The 23,501-nt window shown below is 37.2% G+C and overlaps 1 protein-coding gene across 2 annotated transcripts in view; it reads right to left on the bottom strand.

Moving 5' to 3' along the window:
- The window catches only part of Ppp4r2 (protein phosphatase 4 regulatory subunit 2), a 48,776-nt gene that overhangs the window by 13,966 nt on the left and 11,309 nt on the right, over nucleotides 1-23,501 (bottom strand). For both annotated transcript variants that reach the window (XM_070018971.1, XM_070018972.1), the window contains exon 3: nucleotides 4,266-4,436. In XM_070018971.1, coding sequence (XP_069875072.1) covers nucleotides 4,266-4,436 — 171 coding nt within the window. The remainder of the gene's footprint in view (nucleotides 1-4,265; nucleotides 4,437-23,501) is intronic.

The raw sequence follows: 23,501 nt of genomic DNA, 5'->3' as shown, positions 1-23,501 counted from the left end.
TATAAAAAGAATTAGTTAAAAAGGCCAGGCAACAATGGCTCATGCCTGCAATCCTAACTATTTACGAAGCTTAGATTTGATCACAATTCACAGCCAGGCCAGGCAGGAAGGTCTGTGAAATTCTTATTCCAATTAACCACTAAAAGGCTGGTAGGGTAAGTGTGGCTCATAGAGAGCTAGCCTACAATGAAAAAGGTTAGGGAGAGTGCCCTGGGTCCTTGATAGTTCAAGCCTCAGGACAGGTACAAAAAAATACATACATACTAATTAGCCTTTCAATAACAACGGCAAAGAACTTCAATGCTGCAAATGTCTGTATCATTCTCCAAAACTAATTCATGTATGAAGACAAGGATCTTAAATCACCTCTTCCAGTGCTACAATTATCTAAATTATTTTTTCCCATCAAATAAAATACTATGAAAAAGACTAGTTTTCTTCCAGTTACTACTTTTCAACTTTTAAAAATTTACTAGATTACCACATTTAACCATATAATTTCTATCAAGGTAGGAAAACAGTAAGGAATGATTCTTAAAATTCACTTAATTATACTATGAAAAAAGGAATGAAGAAAAAGCAGAGCCAAACTCATTACCTATTATTTTAGAAAGATCTTAGATGAGAACAGCACTGACAAGAACAGGTTTATGAGGGATTACTTGCTTTTACATTCCTTATTTATCCATTTTGAGTAACTAGAGAACATAAAATTTTTTTAACTACTAGCAAATATATCTATCCTTCAAAATCCCTTTATGTACATGTACTAAAGGGATTAGTGTAAACTGCTACTAGCAATGTATAAATGACATATTCATGATGCTGTACATTAGAAAGAAGTTTTGATAATGTTCTTGTTTTATGAAAGACCATATATTCTTTATAATCCCAAGCAGAGGTCCTAAAATGACAAGAACTATTACTTCAACTGATTGCTCTATTTAATTTTTACTGTTGGTGTTTCTCACCTAAAACATTATCTTCAGTTCTGGAGAAGTGAAATGAGAACATCCTCTAACCTTCCTAACTTCCCTCCTTTCTTTCCTACACTAGTCTGTCCCATTTTCCAGGTAGGCACCATCATTCCTGGCAAAAGACATAACTTTAAATCTACCAATTGGAGAGATGTCAAAGCTCTAGTGGAAAGAAACTACAACTAGTATGTAACAAGACTCTACTAACATCCCTTCCTTTATCTAATTTTATGACAGTTGGGGATCTTTCCAAAAGTGCCAACATGCTTCATCACTTTTTTTTTTTTTTTTTTTGGGTCGGTCGTAGGGCCTGAACTCTGGGCCTGGGCACTGTCCCTCTGTTCTTCAGCTCAAGGCTAGCGTTCTACCACTTGTGCCACAGCACCCCTTCTTTTTCTGCTTATGTGGTGCTAAGGAATCAAACCCAGGGCCTCATGCACGCAAGGCCAGCACTCTTAACACCGAGCCACCTTCCCAGCCTCTGTCACTTTTGCTAGAAACAATCTACTAAAAATGAGTGGAGAGGTGTAACACTAGAAATGACACCCTCAAACTACTTGAAGAAAAAAAAAAACTATACTTAATGTTAAAAATAAAATTGAATTAAAGGTCTTTCAAAATATCAGTGTAACAAAGACAAAGCATATATAAAATGATTATTGGGGTATTTTTGCTTTTGGTGCTGATACTTGGGCTTCAACTCGGAGCTTCAATTTCACTCACTAGAGCCACATCTTCAGTTTTAAAATAAAAATTCCTAATGTACCACCAATTAAGACTTAGATTCTAGCCAGGCATGGTTGAGGACACCTGTATACACCCAGAACTCAGAAGCAGGAACCAGGCCAATCAGGCTACATAGTAAGGTGCTCTCTCATGTATTCTCTCTCTCTAAAAATAAAAAGGAGGGAGAGGAGAAACACTGGGATTCTGCTTGATTAAAAATTAGTCATGAACAGCCATTCTCAAAACTGGAAAGAAAATATTTAAATTCAAAATACTCATTTAAGACGAAAAACTTTTTAAAGCAATTATGTTTAAGTATGCTTTGGCATTTAATGACTGTTCAAATCATTTTCTGAAGTACATAAATACCTGTTTTACAGATTAAGGAATTATAAATATTTAGATTTACTTAATAATCAAATCTATATCTAGTCTAACTTCATCTGAAAGAATTAAAATATTTCCTGTTACAAATTGACAAGAAAATTAACTTACTAATTCAAAGAAGTGGTATAATTTGACTTGTTTTACCTTAACTCCTCCTTTTTCATTAGTGATAATTCATTGAAAATAAAAGATGATTCATAACATTTAATTACTCATTACCTATTTTAGAAAGATAGGTGTTTGTAGCATTTACAAATGTCATATACTCCAAATATACTGATTTAAGGACATTCTAATCAATCCTCAAGCTTACACAACACACTTCTAATACATAATGTGGTTTCTAGATAGGTGCTTGTTTAAAAGGGAGGATGGAACTGTTGGTGGGAATGTAAACCACTACAAACACTGTGGACAGCAGTGTAAACATATAGCTTCCCTAGCCATACCTCCATATCCACTTGGGTATACCACTCAGACATCTACCCACATGTATGCCAGGATACTATATAAAGACACTTGCATATACATGTTCATTGCTGCACTATTCACAATAGCTAAATTATGGAAATTGCCCAGATACCCTACAACAAATGAATGCTTTTTTTTAAATGTGGTAATTATACACAATGGAATTTTACAGTCATTAGAAAGAATAACATTAATATTATATGCTAGGAATCAGATGGACCTAAAACAAATCATGTTAAGTGAGGTAAGCCAAGTTCAGAGAGACAAAAGGCCAAACATACATATTTTCTCTCATATGGGAAAGGTAGATCTAAAATACAATGGGACATGATACATTATACAGGACTCTACAGACATTCACACACATTGAGACTAAAGTAGGATATTCTTAGGGGAAAAACAAAAGGTCTCTAACATAAGATATTTTTCTTAATGAATTCCAAGAAATGGAAACACGAGGTTTGTTTTGGTTTTTTTCCTATTGTTGTTGGTGATGGTATTTTCTGTTTTTCTTTTTGAGCGTTTTTTTTTCTGTTTTCTTTTCGTTGATCTGGGTTTTTGGGAGGAGGTGAAGGTAAGGAGAGCACAGAAATGGGGGGGGCCAAAGGGTAAACAAATGCAGCACTGGTACTCAACAGACACTGTATTGAAATGAACGACCTAACTTGTGGGCGGAAGGGAAAAACTGGGGAGTGAAGAAAGGGTAACACTGACTTATGAACTGGTAACCCCTCTGTACATCACCATTTTTTTAAAAGGAAGGAGGAAAGATCCAATCACAACTGGTAAGGAAACACACATATGGTTAAATGATTTCTAGACAAGGTCCTACAGTCACCTTCCTATTCCAGGGACCCAGAGGAAAACTACAGCCAGTGAGTTGGTATTGTTAAAGTATCCTCTCCCAGAAAGTATTTTGGTAACAGACTCAAAGCGGAAGCACAGCCAAATAATATGAGCAAACTTCCTAAACTTCAAAAGCAGAATTAGATTACATACTTGTTTCAAGTCCCAAGTGAATAAACATCTGGATAACCAGACCATTTACATCAGCAATAACTAAATGTAATCTTCTAATAAAATCTACATATAAATATGAATTTATTATTAGCGTAAACATAATTCATTGTTAATACTAAATAGTGAACAATTCAATTTTATAAACATTGCTTTCTTTCAATAAAGAACTTAAATATATTAAATCCTAAACCAGAGATTAAAATGACACAATTGAAGCACAGCAACGTTTCTTAAACTAAAAGATCACCTTTTAGTTTATTACAAATGTCTTTCTGGTATTTTTAATGTTTTACAGAGGACTAAAAATTGTTATGTGTTGGAAGGGAAGAGACTCAAAATTTCCTAAATGAAGCAACTGGAATACTTTCATTAAACTGGTCTTCATTTTACAAGAAATATGAGTTCTCTTATGACACGTGATTTTTTAACCAAATATAAATTATATAGGAAAAACAAATTATCAAATTTATATGAATAGCTTCCATTATCACATTCATTTAAGTACCATGTACTCATAAAATTCAAGCTTTTCTTGAGAAGGCTGTAAATATATTTGTAAGCTGAAAATCATATATGCCACTAATTAATTGTAAAGCCCTTAAAATTATCAAATAAGATAAATCAAAACTTAAAGAAAAATCTATGATGTGAAAAATTAAATCTTTAAAATATTAAAGTACATACCCATTAAATCCAGTGACAATTTTCAGTATTCTTTCCTTCATTTCATCAAAGGGAATATATTCAACATTAGGATTTGGAGGACCCCTTGGTTCAGGAGCTGAAGTTCTGAAATCATCCATCACTTTCTCCAGTTTGAAAATAAAGTAGCCTTTAAATTGGGACCACTGGATCCTACAAACCAAAAATTGAAAATAACATTAAGTAGCTTTATAAATTCTTGAACAAAAAGCAGAATTATGAAATATAAATGATGTCAATATTAACAAAATTAATCAATAACTAAGTATTAATGTCTTGGCTCCAGAGAATATATCACCTATAACCTTTATGCTCATAAGCTTCAAATAATTCCATAAAACTACCCAACTCCTGACTTTTTTTAATATATATTTTTTATTGTAAAGGTTCTATACAGAGGGGTTACAGTTACATGAGTAAGGTAATGAGTACATTTCCTATTGAGCATTGTTACCCCTCCGCTTTTTTCCCCTACCATCCCTTCCCTCCCGACCTCTCCGACTCCTCCCTACCGCCCCCCCACCAAAGTTGTAAAGTTTGTCTTCAACCTAGTGTCTTGTACATCTCATTGTTAAAATGGGTCAACCTACACTCTTATTTCAGCATTTTGTTATTTCCCTTCCCCTCCCCAAATTAGAAAAATGTATATACAAGATGTAAGTCACCAGAATCAAATACAGTGAAAACAGGGGTTATACTATGGGGGAAGAACATACAAAAGAAAGAAACAAACAAACAAAAAATCACATAGTACATTATAGGCACATTAAAAGAACAGCAACAAAAATGAAACCTCTTTTGTGTCCCTATCTTGGGGTTCATTTTGCTTAGCATCATCTTGTACATGAAGCAATCCAAAAATTAATATGGAACAATAAAAGACCCCGAATAGCAAAACAAGCCTTAGCAGAAAGAACAGTGGAGGAATATCAACTCCAAACTTCATAGTAATCAAAACAGCTTGGTACTGGCACAAGAACAGACCTGAGGACCAATGGAATAGGACTAAAGACCCAAAAATAAATCCTCTGACTTTTAAAATGAACTCACTCAAAGACTATAGCTGGTAGGTCCTTTGTGTATAAAAATAAGTAATTTTGAATTTACCTCTCGTAACAAATCTAATCAGGAAGGTATTACAGGTCAGAAAAAAATCTATAAGCTTAATCTCTCAAAGTCAAAAACTATAATGGTTACTTGGATTAGGTAACAAGAAACTAAAAAAAACATTTTCTTGCAGTGAGTATTTTCATGCTCTTTTGTCATTTATGAGGTGTATATACTGTTATATCCAATCAGTATGCACAGCAAAAACAATTTCCTTATTTATGTACTTTTCTAATGTTTCATTCACGGAATCTTTCTACATTTCACCAACCATGTAAGAGGATATTTTTGTGATGATACCTTGGTTAACACCTAAATTTCAAGCACACAGGAATACTGACCCATCCCTCAAGCAGACAGTGCTATCATTAGTGGCAGGTTAGTCTCTTACTACCAAGATATAATTGCACAAAATAAGGCAAGTGCTAATTTGCTGTAGCTCTTCTATCCCGTTTAGCAACCATATAAACTAGGACAGCACATTACAGCCAAACAATCAAAACTTTTGCTTTTATAATAAGAGTTGGGCCTTTTTACTGGACTGGAATGCACTGATAATACAAAAGCAGTGGTGGATAAAACAGACAGCAATTTAGCACAAATTAAAGCTGTAGTATCAAATGATCCTCAGAGGAGGAAGAAGCCTACTCTTCCTTAATATGTTGTATAAAATTAAAACTACTAAGTTTACTGAATACAGTATTTTTGAAAACAACTGTTTATAGAATTCTATGCAACCCAAGATAAATATAATCAAAAGATTCCTGGTACATAGCATAGTATGGAGGGCTCAGGAACAACACTTGAATACTGCAATGAGTTGTACAATCCCTATTTTTCATACACTACCCTTTTTACTTGAAGGGACTACCATGCAAATAATGCTTATTCCAACCAGGAGATTATGATTTTATCTCATAAATAAATGAAGTAAACCTGTCATTCATGAGAAACAGCTGACAATATTTGTGGTCAACGATAATTAAACTTCTAAGCAAAAAATAGCCTAATAGCCTAGGAAATGTTTTATTATTCACCTTAAATTCAAAAGGACACAGCTCATGTGATACTATATGATACTGTTTAAAAAGCCTTTAAAATTATTGAAACTCAACTAAAAAAAAAAAGGGCAAAATACTTCTCTGAAAATTATATAATTCAGAAACTAAAACAAGCCATGGGGAAAAAAAATCACTTCATAATTTGTCAACAAAGGTAATTATCTTGCCAGGTGCCAGTGGCTCAAGCCTATAATTCTTACTCACAAGGTTGAAATCTGAGGACTGTAGTTCAAAGCCAGTCCAAGAAGTAAAGTCCCATGAGACTCTTAGCTCCAATTAACCACTCGGAAGTGGAACTGTGACTCAAGTAGCAAAGCACTAGTCTTGAGCACAAAAGCTCAAGGAGAGCATTCACATCCTGAGTTCAAGCCCTAGGACTGGCATCAAAAATTAATAAAAGTAATTTCTTTTTTTTTTTTTGGGGGGGGGGAGGTCCGGTCATGGGGCCTGAACTCTGGGTCTGGGTGCTGTCCCTCAGCTCTTCAGCTCATGGCTAGCACTCTACCACTTGAGCCACAGCGCCACTTCCGGCTTTTTTCTTTTTGTTTATGTGGTGCTGAGGAATCGAACCCAGGGCCTCGAGCATGCAAGGCAAGCGCTCTACCACTGAGCCACCTTCCCAGCCCAATAATAATAATTTCTTAAGAATGTATACTCACTGTTAGAATGTAAGCTATAAAAACAAAACCTCAGTTGGAATTTCATATGAAAATAAAATTATCCTAAATGCTCATAAATTCTCTACACTCAACTTCTCAAAAATAAATTGGTTCCTACTATAACCCTGCTGTATATCGCTTTCATAATAAAAATAAAAATGTAAAAAATAAATTAGTGCCAATACATACCTTGATGAAATTAACTCAACAATTCACTAAATTTGAAACTAGTACAGGCCCTAGAACATGTAGACACAGGCAATAACTTCCTAAATAGAACATTTAACAGCTCAGCAAATAAAGAGCGTAAGCCTCTGCACAGCAGTCAAGAAAAGAGATAGCCTACAGAATTGGAGAAAAATCTTTGCTAGTTACGTATCTGACAAGAATTACAACTGAATATATAAGAAGCCCCCAAAATACTAAACTCCCCCCTAAAGTATCAACAACCTAGTTAATAAATGCGCAAATGAACTCAATTCTTAAAAGTACAAATAGCTAAAACAGAAATATTCAACAACTGTGGCAAAAAGGAAATGCAAATAACAGGAGACTGCAATTTCCTATCACTCCAGTCAGTACAGCCACATAGTGCAGCACACTAGTCATTTGGCTATAATGATGCTAGTTTTAAACAAACCGATTGCAGTAACAGTTTTATGAAAATATTACATACATAATAATCTACAGAACATACCTAACATGATGATAAACTGTTGTTGCTAGTTTATGTGCCTACTCTACTTCCTAGTCATAATTCTGCAGAGTACATCCACTCATTTAAAAGTTTACTGTAAAGCAGCAGCAACCTCATGATTACATTTCCTGTATATCTTGATTGCATCAAGAGGCTACGTCAAGTGACTGACTTATACCATGTAGGTTTAAATAGGTAGTGTACTATGTTTGAATGATGACAAACCCAACTAAGGACATATCTTACAGACTGAATCTTAGTTGTTAAATGGTACATGTCTGTACTTCTAATGCTATGAGGATTAAAATTAATATAAACAGTATGGAGCGAAGTGACTTACACCTGGTAAGCACTCAATGTTTTAGTTTCCTCAAGATACTCAAAAGGAGAACATTCAGGGAATATAGTAGAGACATGCAGAAAGCTTATAAGATGAGGCCAGCATTGTGAGACGGCATCAGTAAGAATAACTAGTACAGTAAGAAAGACTTCAGTTAGACCTTAGTAAGATAAATTAAGAAAGTATGATGTACTGTCATACAACAGTCAACTTAAGGCAGTTTCTGGCCTATAGGCATTTTAAATAATTCTCTTTCATTAGAGAAAGAAGAAAATGCTTCCCCAATATTAATTCTCCACTCATTCTTAAACTATTCCCTTTCAGAAAATATAGGAAATACTTTGATGAAAAATACAGAAATAGGGCTGGGAAGGTGGCTCAATGGTAGAGTGCTTGCCTTGCATCCATGAGGCCCTGGGTTTGATTCCTTAGCACCACATAAGCAGAAAAGGCCAGAAGTGGCACTGCAGCTCAAGTGGTGGAGCGCTAGCCTTAAGCTGAAGAGCTGAGGGACAGCGCCCAGGACCAGAGTTCAGGCCCTACAACCAACCCCCACCCCACCCCACCCAAAAAAAAAGAAAGAAGAAAAATACAGAATTAGAAAAAAAGAAAAAAAAACATATGTATCACTTACTTTGCCAAACTTCAGCCAGTTGTACTTTTTAGTTCATGATCAAAGACATTTTACAGATATTATACTTGTTCTTCCTAACCCCTTTAGAATTCTCCTACTTCATTATAAAGTTTGAGTAACAATAATTAATCACTACAATCACTCCATAGCATACAGCTGATTCGCAAGTCCCTGTTAGGGTTCAGAGTACTTCCAATATCAGCCTCACTGGTTAATGCAACCCCTACCAAACATGTACCCAAACCCAGGTGGTAATAAAACAAGGTTATTAAAATTCCCAAATATGAAGGCTAATCTCTAGTACACTATTAATGTCTCTATGGAATCACTCCTATACTTGTCTACATTAAATATTTCATATTTTCTCTCAATTCTTCACTGAGTTGTCCCTCACACTCAAAAGACCTTGCTGCCCATTTCAATTATAAAATACAAGACAGGTGTAATCCTAGCTACTCAGGAGGCTGAGCTCTGAGGACTGCAGTTCAAAGCCAGCTCAGGCAGCAAAGTCTATAAAACTCTTTTATTTCCAAATAACCACCAAAAAGTCAGAAGTGGAGCTGTAGCCCAAGTAGTAGAGTGTTAACCTTGAGCAAAAAGCTCTGGGACAGCACCCAGGTTCTTAATTCAAACCACCAGATTGGTACAATAAATAAAATACGAGGGATTTCCAGTTACCTACTCATTAGTATGCACACACATATACTATAGATTCATGCCAGTTATCACAGATAAACTAAGCTCTCAAAATTTACATACCAGATTGTCTACTTTCACCTGCCCAAGGACATCTAGAGCAATTCTACTCTTCCTATAAATTACATCTACACCAGCTTTTTACCATATAAATGGAGATATTGTCCCCCTCTTAAAATTATCTTTTTCTTCCCATCTCCTCTACTCTACCTAATTCTCACATTCAATTTATTTGCTGTCCTCTGAAATAAAATTCCTTAGGAGGCTCACATCCACTACAATCAAGCTTTCATCCTCATCAGTAAATCTAATCTTCTCTGTCTAGGTAACTAATGACCTCCATACTGCTTGCTATACCCAAAGGTCAGTTCTCACCATCAAGAGCATTAAACATGGCAGATCATTCTTACTTTCCTGGTTTTTCTTTCTTCCCACACTGGTCTTCATTTTCCTTCTCTAATTTTTCACACCATTTAATGCTACAGCAGTCAGTAGCTCACTTTATATAGATGCCTATGATCTCACTCAATCTGGGTATTTCTTTTAACACAATCTGCACGTCACTTAGTTCTTCTGATCCCTAGACTGTATACATCCAGCTCCCTACTTCATGTCTCCACCTAGCTGACACTCAGCATGTCCCAAACTGAATCCTCAGCCTTTTCCCTGTGATAAAATTCCATTTAGGTAAGCTCCTGCGTCACTGACTCCTTTCTCTTCCCTTCTATACCCTATCAGGAAATCAGTTGTACCTTCAAATAAATATAAAGTGTAAAGATTCTTCTTTACTACTTTCTGCTACTTAATCCACTAACAACTCATAATCTGAATTCAACTAACCCTTATATAGGGCTAGCAACATAGGTCTTGGTCATATACCATTACCTGGGTTTAACCCCTAGCACCAAAAAAGAAAAAGGAAGAATGAGCAACTCATGTCTAGTTTTGTTTTGTTTTGTTTTGGCAGGGAGGGGGGGCGGGGATGGGAAGGATTGGTTGTAGAGCCCGGACCCTGGACCCGGGCACTGTCCCTCAGCTCTTCAGCTCAAGGCTAGCACTCTACCATTTGAGCCACAGCCACTTCTGACTTTTTCTGCTTATGTGGTGCTGAAGAATCAAACTCAGGGTCTCAGGCATGCAAAGCAAACATTCTACCACTGAGCCACCTTCCCAGCACCCCCCACACCCCCCTTTAACCTGAAACATTCTCAGCAGAGCCATTCATAGAACAATCCTTCCAGTATTTCAGGTCTAGCCAGGCACTGGTGGCTCATGCCTGTAATAGAAGCAACTCAAGAGGTGAGATCTGACTGCAGTTCAAAGCCAGCCCAGGCAGGAAAGTCTGTAAGACTCTTATCTCTGATTAACCACCAAAATTCCAGAAGTAGAGCTGTGTGACTCAAGTGGTAGAGCACTAGCAAAACTTCAACAGCACCCCGGCCCTGAGTGTAAGCCCCAGAACCAGTACCACAAAAAATTTTTAATTAAATTAATGAAGGTCTGATATCACTGATATCACATCTCTATTCAAAACTACAACGACCCTGGATTTCATTCAAGCATATAAAGTCCTTGTTGTTATGAGGTGACCCACCAGGAGAGACACATAGACACAAAAGTACAGTTAACAGAAAGTCTTTATTAGCAGGCCTTTGGGACACCGAAGTGCAGTCTTGAGTTGGTTTTTAAGGCTCCTTATATACTAAAAACTTTTATTTTTATTTTGTTTAAGAGTGGAAAGTCACTAGTGGTTTTTTGTTTTTTTGTGGGGGGTTTTTGGTGTTTTGTTGTTATTGCTGTTTCGGTAGAAGGCAAGTGGGAATTAACAGAAGTAAAACATGGCCTTGAGTAAGGGCACCATGACCATTACTTAGGAACAAAAGTCAAAACATACCCTTGAACAGACCTAGTGTATTTTAAATTTAAAATATTGGAAACTCATTTCTATGGTTGGGGTGGGAGGGATACAAAGATGGAGTTATATTTGTCTAGTTGGTCCAGGGATGCCTTTTTACAGTGTAATAGTCTACAATGCCCTATTCAAGTGTCCCCCAATTCCTAACCTCCTCCCCCATTTGGTCAAACTACTCTAAGCACAGTAGTCTCCTCTTCAGATTGGGCACACTATTAAAGGAACTTTCCACTGACAGATTCCTCTGCCTGAGATGCTCTTCCTATGCCACATGACTAATAAATACCTTATTTCCCACATCTAGTTCAAACATTATCTTCTGAGTAAGGTTGCCGCATTAATCAGCTCATTTAAAATAGCATTCTCCTTGTCCCATATACCTATCAAGTACCAAGAATGATGCATGGAGTGCTGGATTCAGTAAAAGAGTAAATAAATATCCCAAAACCTAGTTGCCTGAGCAATGTTCACAACACAAAGAGGGGAGGTGCAGGTAGAAAAAATGACAACTTTCAGAGTAGATTTGGCACAAGTAATATGTGTGTCACTATTTTAGTGACTAAAAGGAGTGTTTGTACTGCAATGCATAATAGCAAACACATACCACAAATGTTAGGAAGTGTCCTAAGCACTTTGAACATACTGAGTTAACTCGATTCTCACAGTAATTTGGAGTTAGGTAGTACATTACTATTAAGACAATTTAGAAATAGGTCTCAAGTTTGTTTCAAATGTTTCAAATTTGTCCATAATTGCACAGCTAGTTAAGTGGCAAAACCAAGGATTTCAATCAACCTAAGGTATTTTAACATCAAAATTCATTCTCCTTATGCATCATGACATCCAGTTCTAAGAAAAATAAATTCCCTGATGACTTTTAAAGCAACTTCCATTTTTATTTAAATGCACATAGTATTAAGTATTGTCAAGATTAGCATGCTATTTTGAATTGCAATCACCAAATTGCTTGCATGTATCCTACTTCTGTAATTAAAAATTTTCAAATATCCTGCCACTTTTAAATATTTCAGTATACCAGAATTCAGTAATATTTCTAAGTAAAACAGGCTGGGAATGTGTAAGTCAGTGAAACAGCACTTGTCTGGCAGCACAAAGTCTTGGTTTAATCCTTAACAAGGGAGAGGGGCACTCAAGGAAAAAACTCATTTTATTCATGTGATTTCATAATTTATAGTCCTATGTTGCTTAAGTATAAATTTTAAAATAGCAATGTCTCCAAACAGTCAAAACCAAGAATATCAAATTTATCCACAAGTGTGATGTGAATATTAGAAAATAAAGGCTGAGTATCCCTAGTAGAAAAATACCAATTTTGCACCTAAGTATTTTGAAGAATTGATGCTCAAAAAGTCTCAGTAAATTTTAGCCAGATGCCAATGGCTCAAGCTGTTAATGCCTCAAACCTGTAATCCTAGTTACTCAGAAGACTGAGATCTGAGAATCATAGTTCCAAGCCAACCCTGACAGGAAAGTATGTGAGACTCTTATCCCCAATTAACCACCATTTAGTCAGTAGAGCTGTGGTTTAAAGCAGAAGTGTGTTAGATCTGAGCAAAAAAGCTCAGGGACAGCACCCAGGCCTGGAGTTCAAGCTTCATGAGCCCCTAGCCCCCAAAAAAGTCTAGATTTTACATTTTTTTTCTGGGAGGGAAACAAAAGCTCATCTAGTGAGCAAATACTCTAAATGCAAACATTCTAAAAATCCAAAAAAATCCAAATCTGAGGCAAATCCTATTTTGGATAAGGGGAAATTGGACTTTACTAACGATATATAAAAATATGCCACAATGTCTCATAAAATTTTTTATTAGGGCTGGGAAGGTGGTTCAGTGGTAGGGTGCTTGCCTTGTATGCATGAGCCTCTGGGTTAGATTCCTCAGCACCACATAAGCAGAAAAAGCCGGAAGTGGTGCTGTAGATCAAGTGGTAGAACGCTAGCCTTGAGCTGAAGAGCTGAGGGACAATGCCCAGGCCCAGAATTCAGGCCCCATGACCAACAGAAAAAAAAAAAAATCTTGCTTGAAACTTACTGTTAATTAAACCAGCCTACTCCCACTTAATAATACTCAGAAGTCTTTTAGAGCCAGCATTGCTACGTATTGGTATACACCTACAATCCCAGCAGGCAGGATTGTAGTTAAGTTCAAGGCCAGCATGAGCTACATAGCAAGGCTCTGTCTCAAAAACAAAAGGAGCAAGTGCCCTTTTTTTTTAATGTGTGTGTGCGCACGCGCGAGTGCGTGTGCGTGCGTGCGTGCGTGCGTGCGTGCGTGCGTGCGTGCGTGTGTGTGTGTGTGTGTGGTATCTGTGTGCCTATTTTGTGTCTGTGCTAATCTTGGGGCCTAAACTAAGGCTAGCATTCTACCACTGGAGCCACAATATCAGTTTTGGCTTTTTTGTCATTCATTAGAGGTAAGAGTCTCATGGAACATTCCTTGAGACTCAGATCTCAGCCACCAGAGTAGACAAGATTACAGGCATGAGCCACAGGCACTTGGTTGCAAATACAGCTACGGAATCAATATATCTTAATACATGTTTCTCTTAAATATTGAAATAGCTACTAATACTGTATTAAATCTAGGTCAGAATCAAATGTTAAGACTTTATTATCTTAAGAAAAAAAAAGTTAGCCTGGTGCTGGTGGCTCAAGCCTATAATCCTAACTACTTGGGAGGCTGAGATCTGGAGATCATAGTTTGAAGCCAAACCAAGCAGCAAAGTTCATGAGACTCTGCAATTAACCACCAGAAAACCGAAGTGGCTCTGTGGCTCAAAGTAGTAGAGTACTAGTCTTCAGTGAAAAAGCTCAGGGGCAGTGCCCAGGCCCTGAGTTCAAGCCCCATGACCAACAAAACATATTATTTCCCTATGACCCAGCCATAACACTCTTGGACATCTACCAGAACATTACAAGTCAGAATACAATAAAGACATGTGTATATTCATGTTCGTTGCTGTACTAACTACATTCACAAACGCCAAGCTATGGAGACAGCCAAAATGCCCTACAATAGATAAGCAGATCCAAAAATCTGGTACCTATACAGAATGGAATTACAGTCATTAGAGTAAGATTATGTCATTTGCATGGAAATAGATGGATCTTTTTTTTTGGGGGGGTGGGGTCCAATCGTGAGGCCTGAACTGTGGGCCCAAGCGCTGTCCCTCAGCTCTTCAGCTCAAGGCTAGCGCTCTACCACTTGAGCCACAGCGCCACTTCCGGATTTTTTTTTTTTGCTTATGTGGTGCTGGGGAATCGAACCCAGGGCCTCAGGCATGCAAGGCAAGCACTCTACCACTGAGCCAACTTCCCAGCCCGGAAATAGAGGGATCTTGAACAAATCATTTTAAGTGTGGTAAGCCAAGCTCTGAGAAAATGGCACGTTTTCTCTCATATTTGGAAGCTAAATCTAACTAGCCATAATAGACTATAGGACTCTAGGCAGTTACACACAGCCTAAAGGATACTCTTTCTTTACCCAAAGGTATAACTTCTTGGAACATATAAAATACTATTTATAGAAATGCAAACATGGGTATTTTGTTAGTAGTAATAATGGGAGTAGTGGTGGTGATGTTGGTGTTTTTGCTTTCTTTTTTTTTTTTCTTTTTAGGGAGCAATGTGGGATACAGGAAGGAAGAAGAATGAACAAATGAAGATATACTATTCTGTACACACTGGAAAAAATGAGCCTATGTAACTTCTGGGCAGGGATGGGGGAGGACGGGGGAAGGGGGGGGAAAGCAAAGTAAGGGGTGACATTGGCCTAAAGAGAAACGTACTTATCACCTGATTTATGATTTATGTACTCAACACCTTAACAACAATAAAATTACATTTAAAAATTACAAGCGAAAATATAAAGTAATTTCAATTTTATTCCCATCTAATCTAGCCAAGCTCTCTAATACCTGACACTAAAAAGTAATGGTTATTTGCTGACCTCCTTTTGAACCTTAGTCTAGTCTTAAGACTCATTTAAGAATCAATTATGATTTCTCTAAAAGAGGTTCTTTAAGTATGACCCAATAGTACACACCTATAATCTCAGCTACTCAAGAGACTGCAGGTGGAGGAACTGAAGGAGGAGGAACGGGAGGTGTGTTTCAAATAACTGAATGCCAGCCTTGAATGGGGGGGGGGGGGGGGAGGGTACCATGATGCCCTGAGCTCAAGCCCCAATACCAGTTTGGAGGAAAAAAGATTGAGGAAAGTAAGACCAGCCCATACTATGTAGTATCTCAAATGAATAAAGGAAAAAAAAGTGATGTACATTTATCAAAGATTTCCTGGGGCTAATATTAAAAATGTTCAGATATGTGAGTGTAATACTAATAAAGGCAGTGAGCAAATATTAAATAAAATCTAATACTTTACTATGAAAATAATGCTACCAGAGATTGTTTTGTTTGCTCACTACTCTACCCCAGAACCTAACACAAAATTCAGAACTAAGTGCATGCTCAGTAAGTATTTGTTGGCTTTAGATATGAAAGAATTAAGCAATCTGAAAAAATTATACAACTACAACACAGTGAATAGAGCGCATAGAAAGGAAATTCCCTTTTAGAAAATCCACACCAGTAATCTTATTAATGTATGTATTTAGCTAGTCCAGGGGCTTGAACTCAGGGCCGAGGTGCTGCCCCTTGTGCTTCTTTGCTCAAGGCTAACACTGCCACTTGAGCCACAGCACCACTTCTGGCCTTTTCTGAGTAGTTTATTGAAGTCTCGGAGTCTCACACAGACTTTTTCGCCCTGGCTGGCTTTGTACTACAACCCTCAGATCTCAGCCCCCAATAAACAGGATTACAGGCATGAGCCACTGGCTCATCACACCAGTGATTTTTAATGTATGTTAGTTAAAGTATCTGCATTGTCACAAAGTATGTACTGAGTAAATCTGAGCCCCTTCTCCTATCCTTTTAAAGTTATATAAAAATTAAAATGTTTATTTCCTAAGTATATAAAAGTTAAAATGTTTATTTCCTAGGTCAAAAGGAGTTTCCAAGGAAATATCTCCAATAAAACAATCTATACCTAATTTAAAAGGTAAACATAAAAGATTCAGCTATTCCATCTGTGCTGTATTATAAACTAAATTAGTATCTTGCAGCCCTGAACACCACACCGCTGTGATGGTATATGGGGTATGGGACTTTCTGCAGGCAATTATGGTTAGATGAGGTCACGTGCATGGGGCCTTCCTGATGGGATTAGCACTAATCCCATCACCAATAAAAAAACTCCCACACTCTGTACTAAGGTGAGGATACTTAAGCCAAAAGAAAACTTCACTACAACCAGACTATGCTGACTGCTTTATTTCAGACTTTCAGCCTCAAGAACTGTGGGAAAACTGTCATAGTTAAGATACCTAAACCACAATACTGTTATACTAACTCAAGCTACATAGCAATTTTCTATTTTAAAGAGACCGTGTATTTAACATAAAATATGACTGAAAAAACAAATTTGCCCCAATAAGCCTAAATTGTCAGGGGAAAAAATGTTTATAATACTCATTAATATACTAGAACATGGGTGTTTTTTTTTTTGGTAAAAAGAGAACATAGAACGGGAAAATTATTTTCCTTTAAAACTGGGGAGGAGATCAGAGCTAATAGACACACTGGAGTCATATGGAAATTGAAAGAGAAAGCAAACTGATCTCTGAAGACATTCATTTATAACACAACACACAGAGCGTTCAGATTTAGATGTAATTCTAGGTACTTGGGAGGCTGAATTAGGAAGGATTTCAGTTCAATGGCAGCCCAGGCAAAGAAATCTGAGACTCCATCTGCAGAGAGAAGCCTGGAGTTAGTGGCATGTGCCTATCATCCCACTAAGCCTAAAATATTTGGGAGATCAGGGCTCAGGTGCATGCTGTCAGGAAGCAAGACCCTATCTCAAAATTAAAGAGAAAAAAGAGGACTAGAGGCGTGGCTCAAGTAATGGAGGGCCTGCTTAAGCAAAAGCAAGGACCAGCCAACCATGCAAGAGGCCCTACATTCAAATGACACACCAACACTCACATGCATGCAGGCACAAGTAGTTCACACCTCTAATCCTACGTACTCTGGATGAAGAGATTGAGGATTGAGGTTCGAAGTCAACAGAGGCAAATAAATCAGATTCTATTTCCAATTAACCACCAAAAAGCCACAAGTGGAGGCCAGGCTCAAGTGGTAGAGCCCAGCTGTGGGTAAGAAAGAAAGCTGAGCAAGAGTGTAAGGCCCTGAATTCAACCCCAGTACCAGAACAAACAAACAAACAAACAAAAAAATCAAGTCAAGCTCAGCCCCTCAAAGCTTACAGAACAAGTAAAAAACAGACTAGGAAGCAAACCATTATGCATTCAATGCATGACAGAAACTTGACAGTAATCTAGTAAAATTTTCCAGTTTGTTATGTAAAACTATGTTTTAGTTAGCAACAAACCACATATAGGATATATATTACAAAGGAACTGAAAAATATCTATCCCTTAGGGTTGTCATAGACAGCAAAATGATAATACATTACTATCTCCACATCTGTGGTAATGTTGGTATACACAGACACTGTACCTTCAGTCTTACAAAAGTCTAAAACATACAGTGAATACTTGATTATGCTAACAACTATGAGGTGTTTATCATTAAAAGTAAATCTAATTATAAAACGATGTTTACTGTAAAACATAAAGTTTTTGTGTTTGGCAGCAGCCTCACATGTCAGGCACTGGTCTGCATCAAGAGGTCACATCAAGTGTTACTTGTACCACCTAGATTTGGTTAAGTGTCCTCTGTGATATATGCAGATCACATTTCTCAGAACATATCCCTACCAAGATACTCATGGACTATTTGTACAGAACTACCTGAACAGTCTTAATAAAAGGCAAGCTGAAGTCACGTAGGAGGAAGAAATTTCGTATTTAACAATTGGGAAGAACAGAAAACTGCATATATAGTGAACTGAATTTAATTTGGAAAGTTACAAATAGCATCTAGAGGCGACAGATTAAGAAATTTACAGACTGATGGCTGTGCTTGTAGAAGAATAAAAACAAATTATATCAAGTAGAAACTTCATCTTTCCAGAATCACCTTGGTCTACATCTATGTACCTGGTGTCAATTTACTATTCATCCAATGTATAAGAAAGTGTTGTTAACACATGCATTCAAATATATATGCTACATGAGGACAGACGGACAGACACACAGACACAGACACAGACACACACATACATAAAGGAACTAGCTGCCCTAGTACTGGACATCACCCCTATAAAAGGAAGGGGTTACACATTGACTCTAGAAAAAGTAAGAAATTAAACTGGTTATCTCCATCAACTTTCTAATTTAAGTGCATGTTAAAGGCCTTCAAAGACATTAGTACGGTCACTATTTCACAAGTGAGAGGATACAACTGCTCAGATCCTTTTTTAAGCTTATATTCATTTATTATAAGCAGTATCTCCCAACCTTGGCACCCTAGAAACATAGTGGACCAGATAATGTTTTGCTTGGGGGAAGTTTTATGTAATCGAAGTTGTTAATTTAGAAGCAACAGCAGCATCTCCTCCAATTGTTAAAGCCAAGTATGTTTCTAGACTTGGTCACCCCTGTTAGAGAACCATTGCTACAAAGTGAGCAATAATAATATACAATTATGTTAAAAACTGAATAAAAATTTCAAAATTATCTTTGATTTACTGTCAAGTTTTATTAAGCTTAGAAACCATAAATCACATTCAAATAAATTTTGGTATTTATTCAAAACTATTTTTAAGATGGTATAGAGCATAGCTCAGTGGTAGTTTTAATTTTTTTAATTCTTAAATAAAAAAATCAATTGAGCTAACGAAATAAAGCAGGGGAAAATATGTGTAATACTTACTGTTAAGTATTACTAAAGAAACTGTTCAAGACCATGGTAACTAAATTATCCATGGACACATTTAGACTAGATACCAAATTTTCAAACTTAAAAGCAATATTGACAAAGGTATAGTGGTAACTCACTACACTACGGTTATTGGCATAGATTGAGAAAAGGTTTTTGTTTTCTGGTGGAAGACTGGCAGGCCACAGCAGTTAAGAGATAATAATGTACATAATCTTGAACCCCAAATCCCATTCTTGTTCCATGCCAAAGTAAACATGCTCCCTTAAGCAGTTTGCAACTCGTTGGAAACTAAACGGCCTAAAGGACCAACAAGAACAGCTAAACTGACTAAACATTCAAAACAGTGGGAAAACAAAAACAAAAACCAAACAGTGGAATACTATGCATTCCCTAAAAACAAGGTGTATTTTTGTATTTTGACAAGAAAAAAATATCTAAAGAGCAAGCATTAAAGGCAAATTGTAGAAGCTTGATGCCACATTCAAGAAAGTTATTTTTCTTTTTCCTTATAAGAAAAATTTTAGCCGGGTGCCGGTGGCTCATGCCTGTAATCCTAGCTACTGAGGAAGCTGAGATCTGAGGATCGCGGTTCAAAGCCAGCCTGGTCAGTAAAGTCCATTAGACTCTTACCTCCAATACGCCACTAGAAAACTGGAAGTGGCGCTGTGGCTGAAGTGGTAGGGCGCTCACCTTGAGCTGAAGAGCCGCAGGGACAGCGCCCAAGCCCAGAGTTCAAGCCCCACAACCAACCAAAGAAAAAAAAAAAAAAGAAGAAAAAAATTTAAAACTAAGAATTACCTCAAGTAGAATTTCAGTAATATTTAATACTTAAAATTACCTCAACAAACTCATCTTTACCAAAGCAGAAATATGAATAGATATTAAAGACAGAAATTTTTCATGCATATGATATTCACCTACTTAATTTTTTAGAACTATGACGCATTAAAAATAATTTTAACAAACTTTTTTTTTTTTTTGGTCAGTCATGGCTTGAACCCAAGGCCTGGGCAATGTCCCTGAGCTTTTCTGCTAAAGGTTAGTGCTCTACCACTTTCAGCTACAGCTCCACTTCCAGTTTTCTGGTGGTTAATTGGAGGCAGAGTCTTGCGGACTTTCCTGCCTGGACAGGCTTTGAAAGGCAATGCTACTATCTCAGTCTCCTGAGTAGCTAGAATAACAGGCTTGAGTTACCGGCACCGGGCTTGGATTTTTCTTTAACCAAGCTGTACACACAGAAGCCTCCAGCCATGTCCATCTATCTAGCTAAAACTATGTCAGTAGCACAGTACTAGGGTTTGAATTTAGGGCTTCAAGCTTACTAAGCAAGCACTGTCCATTTAATCCAATCTGCAGCCTCAGATAATCCAGGCTACAGCACAAATTTTAACCAAATTCTAAAGTAGGATGACAAAAATCAATGATCAGACACTTAAAAGAAAGTTGATGACAAAGTATAAGGCTGCTATATGAACTGAAGCAAAGACTAGAGAAGAATCAAAACCTTCACAGAACAGAAACACAACTTGTCTCTGCAATAGCCTTATAAATTGGAAATATCTCAAACCAACATACTATACTCATTGAGCAAAGAGAAGTCCATATATTATTCACATTCAGACCACTCCTTGCAGAAATAGTACATAAAAGCATTGAAAAGATAAATCAGTCTCTACAGCAGTCTCCATTCTAAAAACCAAGTAAGAAACAAAAACACTACCAGCTCAAAAGTTACCCTGGAAGTTACCACTAACAACATACTTAAAATACAACCATCATAAAACAATTGTTTTTTGGTAAACAACCTAAAAGGCAGAAGTGGATCTGTGGCTCACAAGGCAGAGTGTGAGCCTTGCGCCAAAGCAGCTCAGGGACAGCGCCCAGGCCTTTTGTATGTAAAATTTTTTAATGGAAACACTTGATAAAGCTTGCCTCTCAGAAAGAGGGGCAAAATTAACATATCAAATTTCAAATAGTATATATTTATTTGGTTTCATCACTTATAAATGAAAATATTACCACTTACCCCCCAATATTGCGAGAATACTATTTTCCCCTGATGAGGATAACAAATCCAAGACAAAGAATATTAAAAACTGTTTCATGCACTTTCAACTCAAATACATGCATCAATCCCAAAATCACCCTCTATAAAGATTGTATTTACAGCCAGGCACCAGTGGCTCATGTCTGAAACACAAGCTACTCAGGACACTGAAATCTGATGATCACAGTTTTGAAGCCAGCCTGGACAGGAAAGTCTGTGAGAGTCTATCTCCAATGAAATAACTAAAAAGGCAGAAGTGGATCTGTGGCTCATGTGGTAGAGTTTGAGCCTTGAGCCAAAGCAGCTCAGGGACAGTACCCAGGCCTTGAGTTCAAGACCTGCATGCACACATTCATGTATGTACATGTATATGTATATACACATACACAATACATATGTACATATACATACACAAACACAAAATAGAACTACTAAAAGTTTTTAGGCTTTGATGTCACTGGAAATGTTAAGGACAAGACACACTCCTTTACAAAGTATGACATTACCTTTCTACCATGTATTAACTCAAAATCAGCAAACTAGCCAACTACTGGTAAAACTTTGGAATGAATGTCACAAGCATCAGTTGAGCGCTCAGGAGAATGAAGATTAGAAAAAGATCACTAGTCATAAAGCAAAGTTGGCAGGTGGAACTGTTCAAAAAGAAATATCCTCATTCCATGACTTATTTAACTGTACCCCTCTATAATCACCTTTACAATAATTTTTAATTGACATGCCTAGCTCCCACTGCACTTATCACTCAGGTACAGTCTACCTGTAAACCCATGTAATTTACAGCAGGTAGTGAAAAAAAAAACCACACATTTCTTCTCATTCACACCTTAACTGCTACAATTTTAGGGGTATTTACAAACAAATGGGCATCTAGTCAACTTCTTTACTGAAAATCTACTATACTTTCCCCATGTACCAACATAACAGTACATGAAAGAACCTTGACTCATACCTGCAATCTTACATAAACAGGAGACTCTTACGTACCATAAGGTTCAAAGATCAAAGCCAGCCAGGCAGGAAAAGTCTGTGAGACTCTTGTCTCCAATTAACCACCAAAAAGCCAGAGGTGGAGCTGTGGTCAAGTGGTAGAGTACTAGCTTTGAGTACAAAGCTTAGGAACAAGTTCTGAGTTCAAGCTCCAGGACTATCAACCAACAGTTTCAAGTCTTACTGACCTCGACATTAATGGGGGAAAAATTAACAGTGATTATCCTAGCTATCCTGGGGAAAGAATAAAACAAACTTTTCCTCTAGTTGTAGTATATCATTAAAAAAAAAAAAAGGCACTAGTGGCTCACACCTAAAATCCTAGCTACTCAACAGGCTGAGATCCAAGGATCATGGTTCAAAACCAGCCCATGTGACTGTTATCTCCAATTAAGCCAATCACTTTAAAAAAAAAAAAAAAAAAAAAACAGTAGAGCAGTGTTTTAAGTGGTACAGCACTAGCCTTGAGCGAAACAAGCTCATGGACGGGGCCCAGGCCAAGTTCATGCTCCAGGACCAGCACCAAAGAAAAAAAGAAAGGAAGAAGCAAGGCATGGTGGCTCACACCTATAATCCTAGCTACTGGGGTGACTGAGATTGGGAGGATAGTTTGATGCTAGCCAAGAAAAAAAATTCCTTGAGATACCATCTCCACAGGAAAAGCTGCATATGGTTGTATGCACACTTGTCCCATCAACAGGAGAAATGCAGTACAGGCTGGCTTGGGCAAAAAGTGAGATCCTATCTCAAAAAGGGCTACAGACACTGCTCAAACAGTAGAGTGCCTTCTTAACAAGCAGAAAGCCCCCAGTACTGCCACCACACACAGAAAAAGGAAAGAAAAAAAAAGAGATAACCTAATAAGAGGATTAAATTCTTACACCAATTTTTTAAGAATGTACAAAATTATAAAGGTAGAATGTGGCTTGCATTTTAGGAATGATTTTCAAATGCTTAAATACTATGTTAGACTAACAGGCCCACAGGCTTAAAGATTTTTTTTCTATTATAATGCAGATGTTAGCTATTGATAAGCACTTGTCCAGGAGGGGCGAGATCCCAGTCCTGGGCTTAAATTTAGGGCCTGGACATCCCACTGTGAGCCACAGCACCATTTCCAGATTATTGGTAGGA

The sequence above is a fragment of the Dipodomys merriami genome, unplaced genomic scaffold (assembly GCF_024711535.1).
Source record: "Dipodomys merriami isolate MVZ:Mamm:240054 unplaced genomic scaffold, mDipMer1.0.p SCAF_13, whole genome shotgun sequence".
In the NCBI taxonomy this organism is placed as follows: domain Eukaryota; kingdom Metazoa; phylum Chordata; class Mammalia; order Rodentia; family Heteromyidae; genus Dipodomys; species Dipodomys merriami.
The sequence above is the reverse complement of the archived record's forward strand: the minus strand, read 5'-3'. Positions and strand labels throughout refer to the sequence as shown.